At 56.6% G+C, this 18,279-nt stretch overlaps 7 protein-coding genes across 7 annotated transcripts; 3 read left to right on the plus strand and 4 right to left on the minus strand.

Moving 5' to 3' along the window:
• Nucleotides 1-56: 56 nt before the first annotated feature.
• LTR77_003287 (uncharacterized protein) lies at nucleotides 57-884 on the minus strand (the record flags this gene model as incomplete). Its single annotated transcript, XM_064800544.1, has 2 exons — nucleotides 57-746; nucleotides 813-884. The coding sequence occupies 2 exons, from the start codon at nucleotides 882-884 to the stop codon at nucleotides 57-59; spliced, it is 762 nt and encodes a 253-aa protein (XP_064661883.1).
• Nucleotides 885-1,095: 211 nt separating this feature from the next.
• Nucleotides 1,096-4,523, plus strand: PSE1 (importin subunit beta-3; the record flags this gene model as incomplete). Its single annotated transcript, XM_064800545.1, has 3 exons — nucleotides 1,096-1,278; nucleotides 1,333-4,253; nucleotides 4,274-4,523. The coding sequence occupies 3 exons, from the start codon at nucleotides 1,096-1,098 to the stop codon at nucleotides 4,521-4,523; spliced, it is 3,354 nt and encodes a 1,117-aa protein (XP_064661884.1).
• Nucleotides 4,524-5,031: 508 nt separating this feature from the next.
• On the plus strand, nucleotides 5,032-5,934 carry LTR77_003289 (uncharacterized protein; the record flags this gene model as incomplete). Its single annotated transcript, XM_064800546.1, has 1 exon — nucleotides 5,032-5,934. One exon carries the CDS (start codon nucleotides 5,032-5,034, stop codon nucleotides 5,932-5,934), a length of 903 nt encoding a protein of 300 aa, XP_064661885.1.
• Nucleotides 5,935-6,045: 111 nt separating this feature from the next.
• On the minus strand, nucleotides 6,046-8,036 carry LTR77_003290 (uncharacterized protein; the record flags this gene model as incomplete). Its single annotated transcript, XM_064800547.1, has 2 exons — nucleotides 6,046-7,817; nucleotides 7,877-8,036. 2 exons carry the CDS (start codon nucleotides 8,034-8,036, stop codon nucleotides 6,046-6,048), a joined length of 1,932 nt encoding a protein of 643 aa, XP_064661886.1.
• Nucleotides 8,037-8,412: 376 nt separating this feature from the next.
• On the plus strand, nucleotides 8,413-9,969 carry LTR77_003291 (uncharacterized protein; the record flags this gene model as incomplete). The annotated part of the gene is made up of 1 exon (XM_064800548.1): nucleotides 8,413-9,969. The coding sequence occupies one exon, from the start codon at nucleotides 8,413-8,415 to the stop codon at nucleotides 9,967-9,969; it is 1,557 nt and encodes a 518-aa protein (XP_064661887.1).
• Nucleotides 9,970-10,224: 255 nt separating this feature from the next.
• Nucleotides 10,225-11,152, minus strand: LTR77_003292 (uncharacterized protein; the record flags this gene model as incomplete). The annotated part of the gene is made up of 2 exons (XM_064800549.1): nucleotides 10,225-11,014; nucleotides 11,070-11,152. The coding sequence occupies 2 exons, from the start codon at nucleotides 11,150-11,152 to the stop codon at nucleotides 10,225-10,227; spliced, it is 873 nt and encodes a 290-aa protein (XP_064661888.1).
• Nucleotides 11,153-11,473: 321 nt separating this feature from the next.
• On the minus strand, nucleotides 11,474-18,172 carry POL2 (DNA polymerase epsilon catalytic subunit; the record flags this gene model as incomplete). The annotated part of the gene is made up of 1 exon (XM_064800550.1): nucleotides 11,474-18,172. The coding sequence occupies one exon, from the start codon at nucleotides 18,170-18,172 to the stop codon at nucleotides 11,474-11,476; it is 6,699 nt and encodes a 2,232-aa protein (XP_064661889.1).
• Between the last annotated feature and the right edge of the window lie 107 nt (nucleotides 18,173-18,279).

Genomic DNA, 18,279 nt, shown 5'->3' on the forward strand with positions numbered 1-18,279 from the left:
CAAACAAGCGAAAGACGCCATCGCAGTCGAATGCGTTCGCCGTCCACGGGCAAGCATCACCCTTGGAACACGACCGGCCACGTCTCCGAAGCCAAAAGCGCAAACAGCGCCCACACATCGTCCTTCTCCAGCCGCCTGCCCTCCTTCCGGCCCTCGTTGAGCTCCGCAAAGAGAGCCCGGACGCGGGGATGGGTTCGTCTCTCCACGCCGCTAGGGTGTTTGACGAAGCGGTCGTGCACCGCGTGGGCGTTCGAGACGGTCGTGGGTTGGAAAACTACCCTGGTCGTGTATGGTGCGCCCTCGTCGGTAGGATAGTTGGACCACAGCACGAGGGTGTCCTTTGAGATGTCCCGCAGAGACAGGAGGGTGGCGATACAGTTCTGGATGGCGACAGTGTGTTGACCGAGCAGAGCCTGGTCGATGTATCCCCGGGGAGCTGTGATGGATAGGATTGGTGTCCTCATATAAAACGGCAGCGTCTCCTTTCGCAAGGTCCGGCATGTTCGGAGAAGTCCTGTCCAGCCTTGGGTCATACACTCGTGGTCTGGGGGCAGGCTCGTCCGTCTGTGGAGGATCTCGCTGTCTGGGACTCCTGGGAGGTTGGTGGATTTGGTGTCTATCAGGTCTTCGTAGATTGCGAGGCGGAGTTCTGCGGGCAGGGTGAGGAGTGGGCATTTGGTGGCGTTGTGCTCTTCTCGGAAAAGGCGTTGCTGCTCTGCTAGTTCTAGGTCGTCTGCCATGGTAGTCTATTACGCTCGAGAACTGTTTTGCGAGATTGTGTTAGTATTGACAAGGTGGGATGTCTTGTTTACAGCCGTGACGTCGATGTCGGCGCGAGCAAGGGGACGGCCTGGACCCTGGTGGGAACAGCGGTGCTCCAACATTTTTGAAGATTGACGCCCAAAACACCTTTCTTCGCCTTTACAACCCAAACACGCGCCCGAAACACCACTTCGCCCTTGCGATCACCCTCCGTCCCATCGAAACCGTCTGCGAATCAGCGTCACGTGCGCATAGCCAAAGCACATGCGCTGAGGACCAACAACCTCCCTTCCTCGACCTGCAGAATAATTTCCCCACACAAACTCGACGACCATGTCCGTGCTACCCCCAGAGGTGCACACTGCGCTGGAGCAGTTGCTGGGAGGGCTGCAGTCTACAGACAACAGTGTGAGGAGTACGGCCGAGGAGCAGCTAAATACAGAATGGGTGCAGAAGCGACCGGATATGCTGTTGGTGGGGCTGGGCGAGCAGATGCACGGGGCTGTCGACGATGGGGTGAGTTGGAAGCACGTGAAGATTGATGTTCACAACGGCTAACAGTCGCGACAGACTCGCTCGTTCGCCGCCGTGCTGTTCAGGCGGATAGCGACAAGAACAGGCAAGGACCCGGCGACCGGTGAAAACAAGGAAACATTCCTGCATCTCAGTCACGCGCCTCGAACAGAGATCAGGTCGAAACTCCTCATAAGCCATGCCAACGAGCAGAAGGCGCCGGTACGGAACAAGATCGCGGACGCGGTGGCCGAGATTGCGAGGCAGTACACGGACGAGACGGTCCTTAACCCAGACGGCACACGAGATACCTGGCCCGACTTGCTCCAGGCGCTGTTCGCCGCAAGCCAGTCGCCAGACGCTGCGATGCGAGAATCGGCGTTCAGGATATTGGAGACAACACCTGGCATCATCGAGAGGCAGCACGAGACTGTCGCGTACGGTGTGTTCGAGAAGGGCATCAAGGACGACAGCCCGGACGTGCGGATGGCAACAATGGCTGCGTTCGCGTCCTTCTTTGGCTCCTTGACCAAGAAGTCGCAACCAAAGTATTACGCCCTGATTCCAGACATCCTTAACACTCTAGTCCCTCTGAAGGAATCACAGAACTCAGAGCTACTATCAAAGGCGCTACTAGCTATCATCGAGCTGGCAGAAGTGGCATCGAAGATGTTCAAGGGTGTCTTCTCCCAGCTTGTCACACTATGCATCAGCATGATTCAGGACAAGGAGCTGGAGGACCAAGCACGGCAGAACGCGCTGGAACTGATGGCGACTTTTGCGGACTACAACCCGACCATGTGCAAGAAGGACCCTGGCTATACTAATGATATGGTCACGCAGTGTCTTTCGCTCATGACAGATGTGGGAGCAGACGATGACGATGCCGAGGAGTGGAATGCTCAAGAAGATATGGACTTCGACGAGAGTGATTCGAATCATGTTGCCGGCGAGCAGACGATGGATAGGCTGGCGAATAAGCTGGGCGGATCTATCATCCTTCCGCCTACCTTTACGTGGCTCCCGAGGATGATTGCATCCGGGTCGTGGCGCGATAGACATGCAGCATTGATGGCCATCTCCGCGATTTCAGAAGGCTGCCAGGAACTGATGGAGGGTGAGCTCGACAAGGTCCTAGATTTGGTGGTGCCAGCTCTCCGCGAAGCTCATCCTCGTGTGCGATGGGCTGGATGCAATGCGCTTGGACAAATGAGCACGGACTTCAAGGGCACGATGCAGACGAAATACCATCAGATCGTCCTACCTGCGCTCATACCGGTTCTTGCCGCACCAGAGCCACGAGTGCAGTCTCACGCTGCAGCAGCACTGGTCAACTTCTGCGAAGAAGCCGAGAAGGAGATTCTTGAACCGTACCTTGACACTCTGCTCGAGCATCTGATGCAGCTTCTGCAGAACCCGAAGCGATTTGTGCAGGAGCAGGCTCTCAGCACGATTGCAACAGTCGCAGATTCAGCAGAGAGCACTTTCGGGAAGTGGTACGGCCAGCTTATGCCGCTCTTATTCAACGTGCTCCAGCAGCCAAACGAGCGAGACCTGAGATTGCTGCGAGCTAAGGCCATGGAGTGCGCGACGCTCATCGCACTTGCGGTGGGCAAGGAGAAGATGGGCCAAGACGCACTCACGCTTGTGCAGACTCTGGGTAGTGTCCAATCTACCATTGTTGATGACGATGATCCGCAAGAGAGCTACTTGCTGCACTGCTGGGGCAGGATGTGCAGGGTACTCGGCCAAGACTTCGTTCCTTACTTACCTGCCGTCATGCCGCCTTTGATGAAGCTGGCGCAGGCCAAGGCCGACATCCAACTACTCGACAACGAAGAGAACGTCGCGCAGATCGAGGCAGAAGAAGGCTGGGAGCTCGTACCGCTCAAGGGCAAGTACATCGGCATCAAGACCAGCACTCTCGATGACAAATTCATGGCTGTGGAGCTCATCACTGTCTACGCTCAAAACCTCGAGGCTGGCTTTGCCGACTACGTGGAGGAGATCATGGACAAGGTTGCACTTCCTGGTCTGGCCTTCTTCTTCCACGATCCGGTGCGGGTCGCCTCTGCAAAGGCCGTTCCACAGCTCCTCAACTCTTCGAAAATGCGACATGGCCTGAACTCGCCGCAGTACATGCAGCTCTGGCAGAGCACTATCGGCAAAGTGCTGGAAGTGCTAGAAACCGAGCCAGCGATCGAGACACTCGCGGAGATGTACCAATGCTTCTACGAGTCTGTTGAAGTTTCCGGCAAGGACAGCCTATCGAACGAGCATATGACGACCTTCATCACCTCCGCGGAAAGCGTGCTCAAAGACTACCAGACCCGCGTGAAAGAACGCCTGGACAACGCCCAGGAGCGCGAAGACGGCGAGGAAGCAGGCGAAGAGGAAGAGTTCGCCATCGAAGACGACCAGACCCTGCTCTCCGACATGAACAAAGCCTTCCACACCATCTTCAAGCAGCAAGGCCAGTCCTTCCTGCCCCACTGGGAGCGCCTCCTCAGCTACTACGACCTCTTCATCACCAACCCGGACCCCACGCAGCGCCAATGGGCCCTCTGCATCTTCGACGACGTCCTCGAGTTCTGCGGCCCAACGTCCTGGAACTACCAAGGCCACATCGTCCAGCCCCTCATCGACGGCATGCGCGACGACGCCCCTGCGAACCGCCAAGCGGCTTGCTATGGTGTGGGCGTCGCTGCGCAGAAGGGTGGTGAAGCGTGGGGGGAGTTTGCGAATCACAGCTTACCGATTCTGTTCCAAGTCACGCAGCGCCCGAACGCGCGGAGCGAGGACGATGCGTTTGCGACGGAGAACGCGTGCGCGAGTATTGCGAAGATTCTGCATTTCAATGGCGGGAAGGTGCAGAATGTGCAGGACGTGATTGCGGCATGGATCGATACGCTGCCGGTCGTCAACGACGAAGAAGCGGCGCCGTATGCGTATGCGTTCATGGGGCAGTTGATTCAGGAGTACGTCTTTCCCCTCCCAGCCCCTCTCTTACCCGCGAGCGAATGCTGACGTATGATGACAGCCAAAACTCCGCCGTCATGAACAAAGCCGCCGCGTGCTTCACGTACGTCGCGCAAGCGCTGGAAGCCGAGACGCTGCAGGGCAATATGGCGCAGCAGACTGTTGGCGCGGCGAGGAGACTGGTCGAGATGGCGGGGCTGGATGCTAATGCGTTGTTGGCGGGCTTGACGCCGGATGCGCAGAGGACTGTAAGGGCGTTCTTCGGGTAGTGTTCTATGAGAAACGACTCGGTGACAGATGGGCTTGAGGGGATGCTGGTTGCTCGTATGCGGCGTGGCGGTTTTGCTTAGAGGGGGAGTAGAGGACAGGTGGAGATGGACTCAGTACGCATGTCTTCAAGGCGTACTACTGACGTACGAAGGCGATGAAGGAGGTTTGCAGGTGGTGGTACGCGTGCGTGTGCATGGCATGGCGCAATGCGAGGTAGAATGTTTGTGCATGTGATATCCCTCTGAAACTGAAACAGACTTCCGTGCCGACGCCCCTCACATGATCCCTGATAGCAAACTTGCGACCGCAGTTTCGAACTTCTCATTCCCTCATGCTGTTGTCTCTTCGTCAAAGAGTGGTGGCTTCCTTTCAGTCGCAAACTGGTCCGTGCGAACCGCAATCGCTCTGTCCCACCACGACCCCACCAACCCAACTTCAACGACATCAGTGACAGTATAAACATCAACACCACCAACGTACTCGCAGACCACCAGAGCAACCGACAAAATGATCTTGAACCCACACTACAACCCCCCCTACCGCACCCCAACCCCCCACGACCCCTCCTCCAGCCCCACGCCACCGGACCCCTCGCCCAAGCGCAAACGCAGCAATTCCACTACAGCGCTCCAGATCGACACACAACATGAACCGAAACTTAACGGACAGAAATTGACTAACGAGGACGCTGCACCAAATAGTCCGAGGACTAAAGTGGCGAACAAACTCTCCGGTCTCGACTTAAGGGCTTCGCGACCTGTGCTGCCATGGGAGGTTGTCGATGGAGATGGAGATGGGGAAGGGGTGGCGAGGAAACGCCTTAAGCGGACGAAGGAGGCTAGGAAGGGGTTTGGGGGTGGAGATGGGGGGTTAATGTCTACGCCTCCTGCGCGCCAAGCGACGTCAAGCAGCGAAGCGGATAGAGATGGGAATGAAGCAGCTGCTGTAGTGGCCGAGACGCCCGACTGCCGCGCCCGTCCCTCCAGCCCACCTCTTCCGTCGTCGTTACCACCACAACAGGCAGACGAAGACTCAGACCCCAGCTCCGGCGACTTCACCACTTCCTGCCCCTCCACAACCATCTTCCCACCCCCACCTTCACCCCCAACATCCAGCGAACTAACCTGGCACGACGACGAAATCACCGGCCACCTCCTCGACAGGACCAACTCCGACGACGACGGGGAAGGCATAAACGGGATCGGGTTCCGTCCTACCCCCGCGATGGCTTTTGTGAGGCAGCAGAGGCGACGGCAGCAGGTTAGTGAGTGGAAGGCGCGGGAGGCGAGGGAGGCGCGGCAGAGGAGGAGTGAGCGGAGGAGAGGGGTAAAGGGAAGCGAGGGGGAGGTGGTGGGGGGTGAGGTGAAGGAGAGGGTCGTGAGGTTTGCTGTTGCTGAGGGGGAGGGGTGAGCTTGAGAGGGGAAGCAAGGGGGATGAAAGGACTTTATTTGCAAGTGACGAGTTACGTTGGACGCACGATATACGACCCTTTGAATAGAAGCAAGAGAGCGCACGCTGTTCTCACGCCTCACGCTCTTCATCTCCCTCCTCCCCGCTCTCGCCCTCCCCATCAATCTCCCTCGCCTGCTCCACCGTCTCCGCCTCCCCCGTCGCAAGCGAAAGCTGCCACGACTGTGGGCGAAACGGCCACTCGAACCACGCCTTCACCAACCCCTCCAGCATCTCTGTCGTCAACATCCTGGCTCTCACATTCCTCGGATCGAGACGTCCACCTTTCCGCGCGTCCGTTATGGCGGGGACCTGCGGGACGAGGTCTTTGCCCGCGTTGACGGCGATGCGCTCCAGAGCCATGGGGAGGGGCTGTTTCTTGTTCAGGAGCAGACTGGTGATGAGCTGGGCGAAGACTTTGGTGCTCTCGACGCTGTCTGCGAGGTCGGGCACGGAGAGGTCGACGCTCTTGGGCATCATGTCGAGGAGGGCGACTTCGGTTTCGGGGTAGAAGTCGGTCTGCGAGGCTTGAAGGGGTTCGTAGGAGCGGTTGTCCCACGAGAGGAGGGTCGTCGGGGAGAAGCAGGCCATCTGGTCTTCTAACAGACGCGACACGTCATTCATGAGTCTTTCTCCCCCCTTCTGGATCAGCTTTCTGAACTGCTTGTTGATGGCGAGAATGCGCGTTTGGAGTTTCTTGACTTCCTCTTCCTTGGTGACACCGCGGTCTTCGACCTCCTTTACGCTGGCTTCGAGATGGATGATTCGAAGACCGAGATCCACGGTCGCGATCATTCGGGCGTTGGCGAACTCGTCTTCAGACTTTGTGTTCATGTTATGGTGTATCGCATCGAGGGAGTTGCACTGAGGAAACTGCAGGGTCTGGAGAGCGGATCTTATCACGTCTTCGTCGCGGGTCTTGGCCACCCTGAACGTGCCGGCCCATTTCGAGATCTCCGTGAGACGTGCCGAGACGGTATCGATCTTGGTGCTGAGATCTTCCGATGTCTCGGCAAGAGAATCTAACGGCGAGAGCAATTCCGCAGCGCGTTTCTTCATCTCTTTCGTGAACCTGTCTGCCTTTGGTAGTCTCCTCTTCACGGAGCGTTCCGGTGTGGAAGTGGTTGACTTCGCCCTTAATGCGGTTTGCTGGGCCATCAGGACATCAAGCTCCTCGAGTCGCCTCGCCTGCTTGTTGTAGTGTGTATCAAGCAGTGAGCTCATCGGCTTCACACCTGACACCTCGGAGGTGGTGAAAGCAGTGTCGAGCCCGACGTTGAATGACGATCTGTTGTTGGGCAAGTTCGCGGACATGGCTGATGGCTTCGCCAGATCTGGCAGCCACCAAAGCATACGGACAAGGCCAGCCTCGAAGAATCCAGACTTGGACAGCAAATCTTTGGCCATTGCAAACAGAACCAGCCTTTGCAGCTCGAAAGTCCGATCGTTGACAAAGACTCTGCGCTGGTTACCTCGCCGAGCTAGATTGCCAATGATCAGGAGGCTCGGATCGAACTTCATCAGTCTTTCATCACCGTCGGGCAGTGGCTTTCTCTCTGGCAGGAGCTGTGGATCCAGCTGGATCCGGGTACCATGATCCCATCTTAGTGCAGGGTGAGTTGCGCTGGTCAGGGTAGAGTGGACATAACGTGAGCCCTTCCGCTTCAGCAGAGGCTTGACGAATGGCTCAAAGTACTTCTGGTCGGGTTCTACCAGGATGTGCTTCTTCGGTTTGAGGTGACGATGCAAATGGGATGAGAAGAGGCATGCTCCGGGCTCGAAGTCGATGATGGTACAGCCTTTGTGCTGCTCTAGGGTTGGTGCGAGATAGCTGATGACATCCTCTGTATATACACATGCGTCAGTTGATAGATGCAAGGTTTCTCGAAAGGACAGGGCATACCGCAGAGTTGCTCGCTGACAATGTCGATGCGTCTGCTGCTGACCGATGACTTCTCCCCTTTTAGGGACGGTCTCGTCTTGGGGGTTCCAGCGAGGACTTTGGATAGTGACTTGGCGAGTGGCTTTTGCTTGACGGAGGCCAGCCGGTGGGACGCTCTCATCAGCTTCCGTCTTTCTGAAGTAAAGTGATGGGCGTTGATGAGATGAAGTCAAGTTAAAGGTGTCGGTCTTGATGGCAAGTGCTCGGAAGTGCAGGTCGCGACTTCCTGGAGCCATCGCTGCTTGGCGCGCAAGGCATGCGCTTTCGAGTCAGGCAACGCTTATTCTAACGACCTATATCAGCCCAACATGCCTCGTTTGCAACGCGAACAACCCTCTGGTCTAACCCGTGAGGCTATACGACACCGACGGAGCGATAGCACATGGCCTAGGTCGATGAACCGGTAACGCCATGGCTTCGTGGATCTCTGAATAGCGAAGACATCTATCTGGTAGATACCATTAGCACAACACTCCATCTCCCGGTGGAAAGTACCCATGGCAGTTCCAAGATACAGCACGACTTCTTCACGACCCCTCGGTGTTGAGGAGATCGTCAAGCAAGCCCTGGACTATGAATTCATCTCCGAACGCCCCCTCAAAGCCTGGCTACGGTCTGCCAAATTACTTCTCACTGAGGCTCGGATATGTGAACAAGACGGCGATATTCAAAGAGCATACTTGTTCCTGTACCGCCATGCAAACCTCGTGATTGTCAAGTTCCCGCAACACCCGGAGTACAAGGATCCCCAGCTCAAGGCAGGAATTGTCGCCAACGGCAGGATTGTTGAGGAGAATTTGAAGAAACTCGAGCAATGGAAGCCGAAGATCAAACGTGATCACGAGCGCTACGTCCAAGCTATTGAAAGGCGGAATGCTGAAAGGCAACGAGTTGAAGCGGAGAGACTGAGTGATCAGCAGGAGAGGGTGGCAAACGATGAGTTCGGCAGACTGTCTGTTGGAGCTGATGGTGGAGCGTATGATGACGAAAGAGGCCAAGCGCTGGACGCCAACGAGCATCGACAGCTCGCTGTCGATCTGGCCCACCAGGAGATCAGGCGAAGGGATGCTACGAAGCAAGCCACACGGAGGGCTGGTGTTTCTCCTGCGACAGTCGCTGAGCGGAGACAAGGTGTCGTTGAGGATGATGGAGCTCGCGTTCAATCGTATCGAGACGATGGTTCTGGGCTGGGAGCGGTGGGAGAAGGCGTGCGGCTAGCTGGTCATATGCTGCAGCACCCAAGCCAAAGGCAAAGCCGGTCGACTGCACCGCAACAGCAAAGGGAGCCGACGTCTTCATACCACTACCCATCTGTACCTACCAAAGAGGGAGCCATGTACTGGGACATGCCATCCCTCCAACCAGGACAACAACTCCCACCACCCTCCCGTCCGGCCAAACACCCCCTCGACCGCACACCGAACAACCAGTCCCCACCACCCCCACCAATACCAACCCGCCCTTCAAAAACTACATTCAAATCCACCGCCACCACCGAATCCGGCACCCCTCTGCGCCCGCTCCTCCTCCCCCCCTCCCTCCGCACCACCTTCCTCAACCTCGCCCACGCCAACACGCTCGCCAACCTCGAAACCTGCGGCATCCTCTGCGGCACGCTGATCTCCAACGCGCTGATCATCACACACCTCATCATCCCGGACCAGCACTCCACCTCCGATACGTGCGACACGACGGAGGCGGGGGATAATGCGCTCTTCGACTACGCTGATTCGCATAACCTGCTGGTGTGCGGCTGGATACACACGCATCCGAGCCAGTCCTGCTTCTTGAGTAGTAGGGATTTACATACGAGTTCCGGGTATCAGGTTATGCTTCCAGAGGCGATAGCGATCGTCTGCGCGCCACGGCATAACCCGGACTGGGGGATCTTTCGGTTGACGGATCCGCCGGGTTTGGGACATGTGTTGCGGTGTGAGCGGAAGGGGCTGTTTCATCCGCACGAGGAGACGAGGTTGTATACGGATGCCGGGGGGAAGGGGCATGTGGTTGAAGGGCAGGGGTTAAGGTTCGAGGTTGTGGATTTGAGGGTGTAGCTGTGGTGGCAGAGATGTCAGACGTGGATTTGGTTCTAGCTAGCTAAACTTCTCCATCTCAAATAGAGGCCAGGTACGTGAAGACCTCAACAATGCTGTCTCGCTCCCGCTTTTTGACTCATCGCAACGCCCAAGCAACGCCCGTCGCTGGCAAGCTGGCCTGCAGCTCGTACGTGATCTATCAACGAAGCAAGCAATGCATTCTCATCAACCATCACTCATCCATCATCCACCATTTCATCTAGCAGCATTCCTTCACTTCTCAAACTCAAACTTCCCCAGCTCCCCCGGCCCATGGCCCCTCATGCGATCCGCGGACGTGGTATTCATGTTCTCCCTCACAATCCTCTCCGCCTCCTCTGCCCCCTGCTGCCTTCCAGCCGTCGTATCCACAACCCCACGATCATACGTCATCCCATCAATCATCTTCGCGTCCCTGCTCCCGCCCGGGGTAGCAGGCGTCGGTGTCGCCAACCCCTTCGCCGCGCTCGGACTGCCCACCGTACTCTGCCGTGCTGGCGTGCGCGCTCCCTCTCCAAACCCTACCAACGAGCCTGTTCCTTCCTCGCTCATCCCGCCGACAGACGAGGTATCCATGTCCATATCCTGGCTCTCGCTCATCTTGTCCGCATCGCCCGCTTCGCTGCCCGCCCACGTCGTTCTCGCACCCACGCTACCCGTCGCGGACGCGGAGCCGACGGTGCTGCGCTCCCTGCCGATCGCCGGGTTACCTGTAGCGTCGAAGTAGGATTGCGGTGGGTTGGAGGTATACTGCTGTTGCTGCGCTTGCAAGGGTGGAGCCGCGGCGCCGGGTGTGAGGTTGCCGCCTGCGCTAGAGGGAGGGGCCGGGTTGCGAGCGGTGGCGACGCGCTCGAGGCCGGCGAGGCGGGAGATGCGGTCGGCGCGTTGGGCGTCCTCGACAGAGGTGGGGTTCATGTGGCTGTGGCCGTGGTGGGGGAGGTGGCCGCGGTGGCCGTCTTTGATTGCTACGGTGCTGAGCTCAGACATGGAGGTGGTAGCGGAGTTGGGCGTGCCGCTGCGGGAGCTGAGGGTGGTAAGCAGGGAGTCTTTGTGTGGAGATTGGCAGTGGGTGAGCTTACGGGACATCTGGTGTGCCACCCTCGGAGGGCGGAGGAGGGAGGTTGATCAGGGTGGGTGCGGTGGGCGCGTTGGAGGAAGACATGGTGTGCGGTGGTGTTAGGGGTGTTGTGGTTGAGAAGTGGTAGTTCAAAAGTTAGGAGGAAGACAAGAATCTAGAACATTGAAGTCGCAGCAAATAACTTGAGCTTCGGAAGGCACCGACGTCACCGCACTGTGGGGTTTGACGCTTGACCGCTTGCGGCGCTAGTTCGTCAACCCTGCGTAAGGCACGTGTTTCAGGAGGTTGTTCAGCAACGTCACTTTCATGTGATCGAGATACAATTCTTTATCCAGCCGCAAGCAAAACCCCTATCTTCAAGATCCCGTCTTTTGAACGCCGAACGCCATCGCTTCCCTTCCTCTCTTATAATGCTCCCACCATCCCTTCAACAAACCCCCCAAGCATCTTCAACCCATAAAACTCCGCCACTCGCCCATGCACCCTTAACCCCCTCACCATCTCCTCCTTCCTCATCGTCCCCACCCACTCTCCCGCACAACCACAGTGCTCCATAAACTCATTCATCCGTATCCGCGCGCACTTCTTGCACTTGACATCCTGCGTCATCCACTGCACGCCCAGCTTCTGCACATCGCCCAGCAAGCGCTCTTCGATCCTCAGGCGGTCGAATGTAGCGCCGCAGTTGTCGCATTCGGGCGCTAGAACGGGTGGGGTGGTGGCGAGGAGTTCGCTGTCCCGGCATAGATCGATGTCTTTTGGCACGCAGCATTCCTGGCAACTGAGCTGGCGTAGGCAGAGGCTCGTGCTGGGGTTGGAGAAGGCGCCTTCGGGGCTGAATTCGCGGATCTCGAAGAGGTGTAGCAGTTCTTTGCGGAGCAGACGGGCTTCGAGCGTGATGGTCTTGTCGAGGCTGAGCACTTGCATGATGCTCTTCACCAATTCCAATGCAGGGTTTTGCGGATTGAGATGCGAGCCGGGCATGCTGGGAAACTGCCAGTCCTGAGCTAGATCTTCATGCATGGACTCTGTGCGCTGACGTTTGACGAGAGCGGCGATCTGCTTTTGCAAGGGGCGGGAGAAGGATTTGGCGAGGACGTTGCCCGGGGTCGTCTGGTCGTCCTTCTCGGAGTTGAAGAGGGAGGCATGGATGGGCAGTTGTGTCGGCCGCGGTGTACCGTTCACGAGACCAGCCGGACGCTTTCGCTCATGCATCAGGGTGATGTACTCGACGATCCAGTCGTTGAAGTTCGGTTGAATGATCGGTGGGAGGAACGTAGCGATCTGCCAATGCATAATGGTATCCAGGTTCTGGTTTTCCGCCTCAACAACTTCAACGCAGCCTTTGCCACCGTAGTTGAACTCATCATACCACACCAGATAATCCCAGTACTCCGTGATGGCCAGGTCGAGGAAGTGGAACGCCGGCTTCGTGCTGATGGTCTTGAGGATGTACTGGCTGTATGCGTAGGCATTGCCGACCTCAGCTTTCGAAGTCTGCAGCAGCAAGCGACCGGCGTTCGCGAAGACGACGTGGGATCCGACTCGTCTGAACTCCGACATTAGCTGCTGGAACGCCTTGCGCGACATCATCTGAACGTAGTAGTGCAGGTTCCTGTCGAAGAGATGCGAGCTCGGGCTTTCCACCCATCTGACGAGATGTTGGACGAGCACATCCGCCATCGTGCCTGTCCCAGCAGCGCCAGTGCAGGCTTCTTGCCACCATCCACGGACCATCTCCCGCAACGCCCCAATGCCAGCGGTAGCGAAGGAGTTCTCGGAGTGGAAATTCTGCGACGTGTCATCTAGAGCATCCTCCTGCGCACCGGCGCCAGAGATGCCGATCGGATCGCTACCCTCAGCATCGTTCAGCACCGCAGCTGATAAAATAGTGTTGATCGCCAGATTCTTGACACTCAGATCAATGCACACCGAAGAATAGGTGCCTGGATTATTGACCGCAGGCATCTCGATCGTCTCCATGGCGCCGAGAATATCGTCCTTCTGGTGATCAGCATGATCTGGCCGCGCATCTTGTGACCACCACAGAACCACTCGCTCCTTCTGCAGTCGTCGAGCGTACGCGATATCGATCAAGAACCGTGGATCGTCTCGCTCCAGATTGCAGAGCGGGACATTACCGTATCTCGAGAACTCAAGCAGATGCTGAACCCACAGCCCGAGATCGAGGAAATGGCTCACTAGCCTCTTCGCCACGAACGACTGCCAGCCGAGCGGTGGCAGCTGCTTATCGTTCTCATCCGGCGTCAGCTTCAACACCGGGAAGTTCTGCAGAGCAGGCAGATCGTGCATCAACATCTGCGCATTTGGCGACTGGACGACCAGCATCGTAGGCCGCGAATCCTCTTTCTGGATCTTCTTGACTTCATCGCCGAGCTCCTGGAATGCGCGCCGCTGTGTCGTCACTTGTACCGTCCGGAAGTGCAGCGACTCTTGGTACTCGAGTACGTTCTGCCACGGCTCGCCGCCCGTCTCTTCGAGCTTTCTTTGCAGGGCGTCCTGGTAAATGCGGTCGACGTTCGGCATCCCCTGTTCGCTTCTCGCGCGATTGAGGACAATGATCTTCGCCTCTGCTTTACCTGACGAGATGAGGCAGTAGATCTGCTTCTCCCCAGCATTGATGTGATACAAAGCCAGATACCCCAGCGACGCGGTACTCATATACGGCTGCTTCGCCGGCACAGTCCGCAGAGTTGAGAGATCGAAACCCTGCTCTAGCCCCTTCCCAAGAACACCACGCTGACTTTCGTCAAAGGTGCAGACGCAGCCAAGTTCCAGCATTGCTCGAACGTTAAGCGGTACTTGCTTCTCGTACACGCCCTCCACGCTGCTGTGGTTGAACAGCATCGACAGCTTCTCAGTTTCTTTGACGTACACTTGCTCGCTCATCGTGAGCTTGAAAAGATGCGTCGACGGGTGTCCGTTCGGGAGCGTGTAGTTGATCACTTTCTCAGCGCTGACGCCGTCGACAGTGACATCGGGGAGCTCGTTCTCTTTTAGATTGAGGAAGACCTGCCGCGGCACGACGACTTTCAGCTGATGTATCTTCTTGTCGATTAGCACGAACGCTTGCACCTGTCCAGGCGTATCCGTCTCCCGAAGCTGCAGCACCTGCCAGTCGGCCGTGTACACCATCTCGGCCTGCGCACGGAAGAACGTGCCAATGGAGTCGGTTGCATCGAGCCGCTTGTCACCGAACAGCTGCCGTCGTCGTCTACGAGATTGTTTCTGGATCTTCCACTTCTTCTTCTGATATTGCAGCCAGCCCTTATAGTCTTCAGTGATCGAAGGCATCTTCTTCGGCAGACTGTCGTACGGGTCCACTGGCGCTGTAGCTTCCTGCTCAGCAGCCTTCCGCTTCTGCGCGCCCAGGATCCTTGCTGCTGTGGCATTTTTCAGCTTCGACATGGGCGTTGCGCCGAAGTCTTCAAGATCACCGGATGGCGCTCCTCGGCCGCTTGCTTCGTTCGCACTGATCTCGCCGAGAGGTTGCTTCGAGAACATGTCCGTCATCTTCTTCTGCTGGAACTTGTCGTCCTTGTTCCGTATCCGACGTGCCAGCCAGTCGGGGTGAGGCACGCGGGGGACGGGGTTGGTGACTTTCTGCAGCGCGGCAGGGATGGTGATGAGCTTCTGGATCACTGAGCCCAGACGTTCCAGGTAGTAGTTCCAGTCGATGACAGTCCGAGGATCCATATCACCAGGATCCTCTCGCAGCCATTTGCGCAGGTAGAAGCGCTTCACGGACTCCTCTGCTGAAAAGATGGCAACAGGGATGGCTCGCTCGGTGACAGGTGCGTTCTTCGGTCGAGAAGAGATAATGAACTTGCAGTTCAATCCTTTATCCTTGACCATCTGCTCGCCCAAGAACTCCGCCAATCGCTTGGCTGTGGTAATAGGCGTTGACTTCTGCGTCCCGTACTCCTCCAGCGTCTTCGTCATACTCTTGTTCTCGCAAATGAGATCAATCAACTCCTCATCCGCCAGCGTCGAACCATGCGAGTGCAGCACATCGAGCCACTTATTCGCCACCTTCGCAACCGCGCCATACGTCTCCGCCAGCGTCGACCCTTCAAGGAAGAACTTGAAGATCTGCTGCTGGAAGATTTTGATGAGCTTGAGCTCGCCTCGCCGCTTGATCTCGAAGCCTTTCAGCTCGGCCAAAGAGCCGTCGTTGTTGAAGACTGCGTAGCGTTTCTTCAGATTCTTGTCTTCTTCCTTTGAAGTGGGCAGGATCATGGCTTTGTAGGGGCCGTCGACTTCAAAGAAGATGGTGTTGTCGCTGTGCGTTTCGTATTTGTACGTCAATGGGTCCTTGAGAGTCTGGTACTGGTGGTTGGTGAACTTGCGGTGGACGAGGTGGTTCAGCATCACGCAGGGGTAAGATATCGTCAGCTTCTTTCCGTTCTTCATCTTGAAGGCGAAGTTCTCCGGGAAGGTAGCGGGAAGGATACACCAGATACCGTCTGTGTCCAGCTCCAAGGGCCGGCCAATGCGCTCAACCAGCTGTCTCGCCATTTGGATGATGCGTGCACCAGTAAGGCACGTCACGCCAGCCATCTCCAAGGAGTACCATCTTGAACCCTTCCGCATGACATAGCCGTAGAACGAGTTCAGAATGACCTTGTGCGCCAGCTGAAGCGAGTCGAAAAGCACAATCATCTTCTTCGCCTCCTCAATCTCGCCGGCCGCCGCACCAGCCTTCTCCAGTTCCGACGTCTTGCCCTTCCAAACCTTCTGCTTGCCCTTGAAGTCATACCGTCGATCTCGAAAGTCCCTCACGGTGTTAACGTAGAAAGGGTTCTCTCGCTGGCAGATGATTGCTTCCCGCTCCATGGTCCGCGCATCGTGGATTTTGTGGTAGATCTTCTTGCTGTAGTCAGTCAGGCGCTTCTTCACCATTCCCGACTGCTCATCCAGCGACAAATCTTGAAAAGCGCGCGGAAGGCTGTTCGGTCCACGTCCAGGGAAGGTCTCGTTCTCGAGTGCGTGCCGAATCATGTTGTATTCGTCTCGCTTGGCCGGCAAGAACTCTCCTCGCCACGACCATGGCATGCGGCGGTCACAGGTCTTGCCAGGCCGGTTGAAGTCACAGGCTGCGCAGTCAGACTCGTCAATCATGCTGTCCGGTTGCAGCCGGTTCGTTGTCATGATGTTGGGGTACATGGAGGCAACGTCCAAATGGTAGATCGAAGGTTTCTCGCTCCTGTTTGGCGTGGTCTTTAATTGCAGCAATCGGTCGACAATTTGCGCTTTCACTTCGTCGTAGTTGTCGATGTCATCCATCGACTTCTTCTCCTCCACGGTAATCACAAACTTTAGGGCGGCATCAAGATCGTCTACGAGCTCGTCGATCGCGGTTGTGTCAATCGCGAAGTTGTTTGGTATGTCGCTTCGAAACACACCGGCTTCAATACTCTCAACGTGGCCACCGACATATGTCTCCGAGTCCAGCAGATGGCCCTCCCAGAAGGCTTCTCGCGGCTGTACATGCTTGTTGGGAAGCACGATCTCCTTCTGATATGCCTCTACCATGAGCAGCGTCTCGCACAGCGTACCGGTGCCTTTCCGCAGCACATCGTCCGGACCCAATGGAATGATCGTACATAGCGAGAAGATGAACGGATGTACATACTTCATGTACAGGTAGTATGTCGCCACAGCATCCGAAACAGAGTATTCTGCTAGTGTCTGCGGTCGTTCAGAGGCGTACGGTGTCATCAGCTCCGGATCCAGCTCGTCCGGATCGTAGCCCAGCTTGGCCACCGTTACAGCCTTCAAGCCACGGCTACCTTGCGGGAGGTACGAATCTCGGTTCACCCACGCAAAGGCATCCATGTGTGCGCAATGCGTAGACTGGTAGATGTCTTCGGCGTTCTTCCGGAACCCAATCTCCCGGTACATGTCGATGCCGTGGACACTAGCTCGGGCTTCAACAAATGGCCAGTCGAAGAAGTCTCCGTTGTAAGTTGAAATGATCGTTGGCCGTGCTTCCTTGATGCATGCAAAGAAGCGTTCAATGAGTGCTTCCTCATTCGGCTCGTTGAAGATAAGAAACGGGCCTTCGAACTCTGGTTTGGGGGTGTACTCGAAATCCTGAATATCCTCGCTGACGATCTCGCGGTTGGTGATCAAGAATCCTTGACCATCGATCATGTACGATATCATCATGATCTGGTCGAAGGATGCATCTGGAAACTTCAGAGGCATCTTCGTGGTCTCAATGTCGAAAGCCATGACGACTGGGTCTGCGCGGGTCAATCGTTCTTCGATGCAACTGAGCTTGATGTGGCCGTGCTTCGCTTCGACGGTGTACCACTTTCCTATCCGGATGTCGAGATCTATAGCCACCCGTACGTGATAGGGAACATCGTACTCTCGTATATCGACAATGTTGTCGCTGGCGTCGGCAATCGTCGTCCGTCGTGTTTCAATCTCGTTGTCTTCATCAAACATGTCGAAGCCCGCGTTGGCGCTCGCGACCTCAGCATATGCGTCCATGGCACTCATCTTCGACTTGTTCTTGGCCGCAACAGGCGAGATCTCCCTCCGTACAGCCAGCAGGTCGTTCACGTTGGCAAAGACCAGCTTCAAAAAGGTCCTCCGGTATCCCAGTAGATGATTTGGCATCTTGAGATCCTCCTTCTCGACCCTCTCCACCGTCTTCACGAGCGCTTCGAACCCTCTCCTCACCCACTCTTCCACCTCTGCTTCCTTGCCCTTCTTGACCGCGATCAGGAAGTACGGATCGTACTCTACGCTCGCCTTGAACGTCTCGCCATCGTCGCCTATGAAGTAGAAGTCCACCGCCGCTCGTCCACCAGGGACCTTGGAGTCCTCGAGCGCGGTACTGTGCATGTTGCAAAGCCATCCCACGCGCTTCTTGCCCGCTTCGAATCGCTCGAAACCTTGCTGGTCATCGATCTTGTTCCCCAGGCGCGTGGCTTCGATCTTCTCATTTTGTGAAGTTGCTTCCGAAGAGCGTACATCTCCAGTCCCGATCGTCTTGACTTTGCGTGTCTTGTCGTAGAGCTGGCCGGGCTTCTTGCTGAAACGCGACCCTTGGTCCCTGCGGACGGGCATTGCGGTGGTATGGTGGCCTCGCTGGCCAGTGTAATTATGTCTATCGTATCATTGCTTCGTTGACACGTCGTTGTACATTCATTCAAAGAGACAAGGCCGTGGCGGGG

The sequence above is a fragment of the Saxophila tyrrhenica genome, assembly GCF_035928015.1.
Source record: "Saxophila tyrrhenica strain CCFEE 5935 chromosome Unknown scaffold_4, whole genome shotgun sequence".
NCBI lineage: Eukaryota > Fungi > Ascomycota > Dothideomycetes > Mycosphaerellales > Extremaceae > Saxophila > Saxophila tyrrhenica.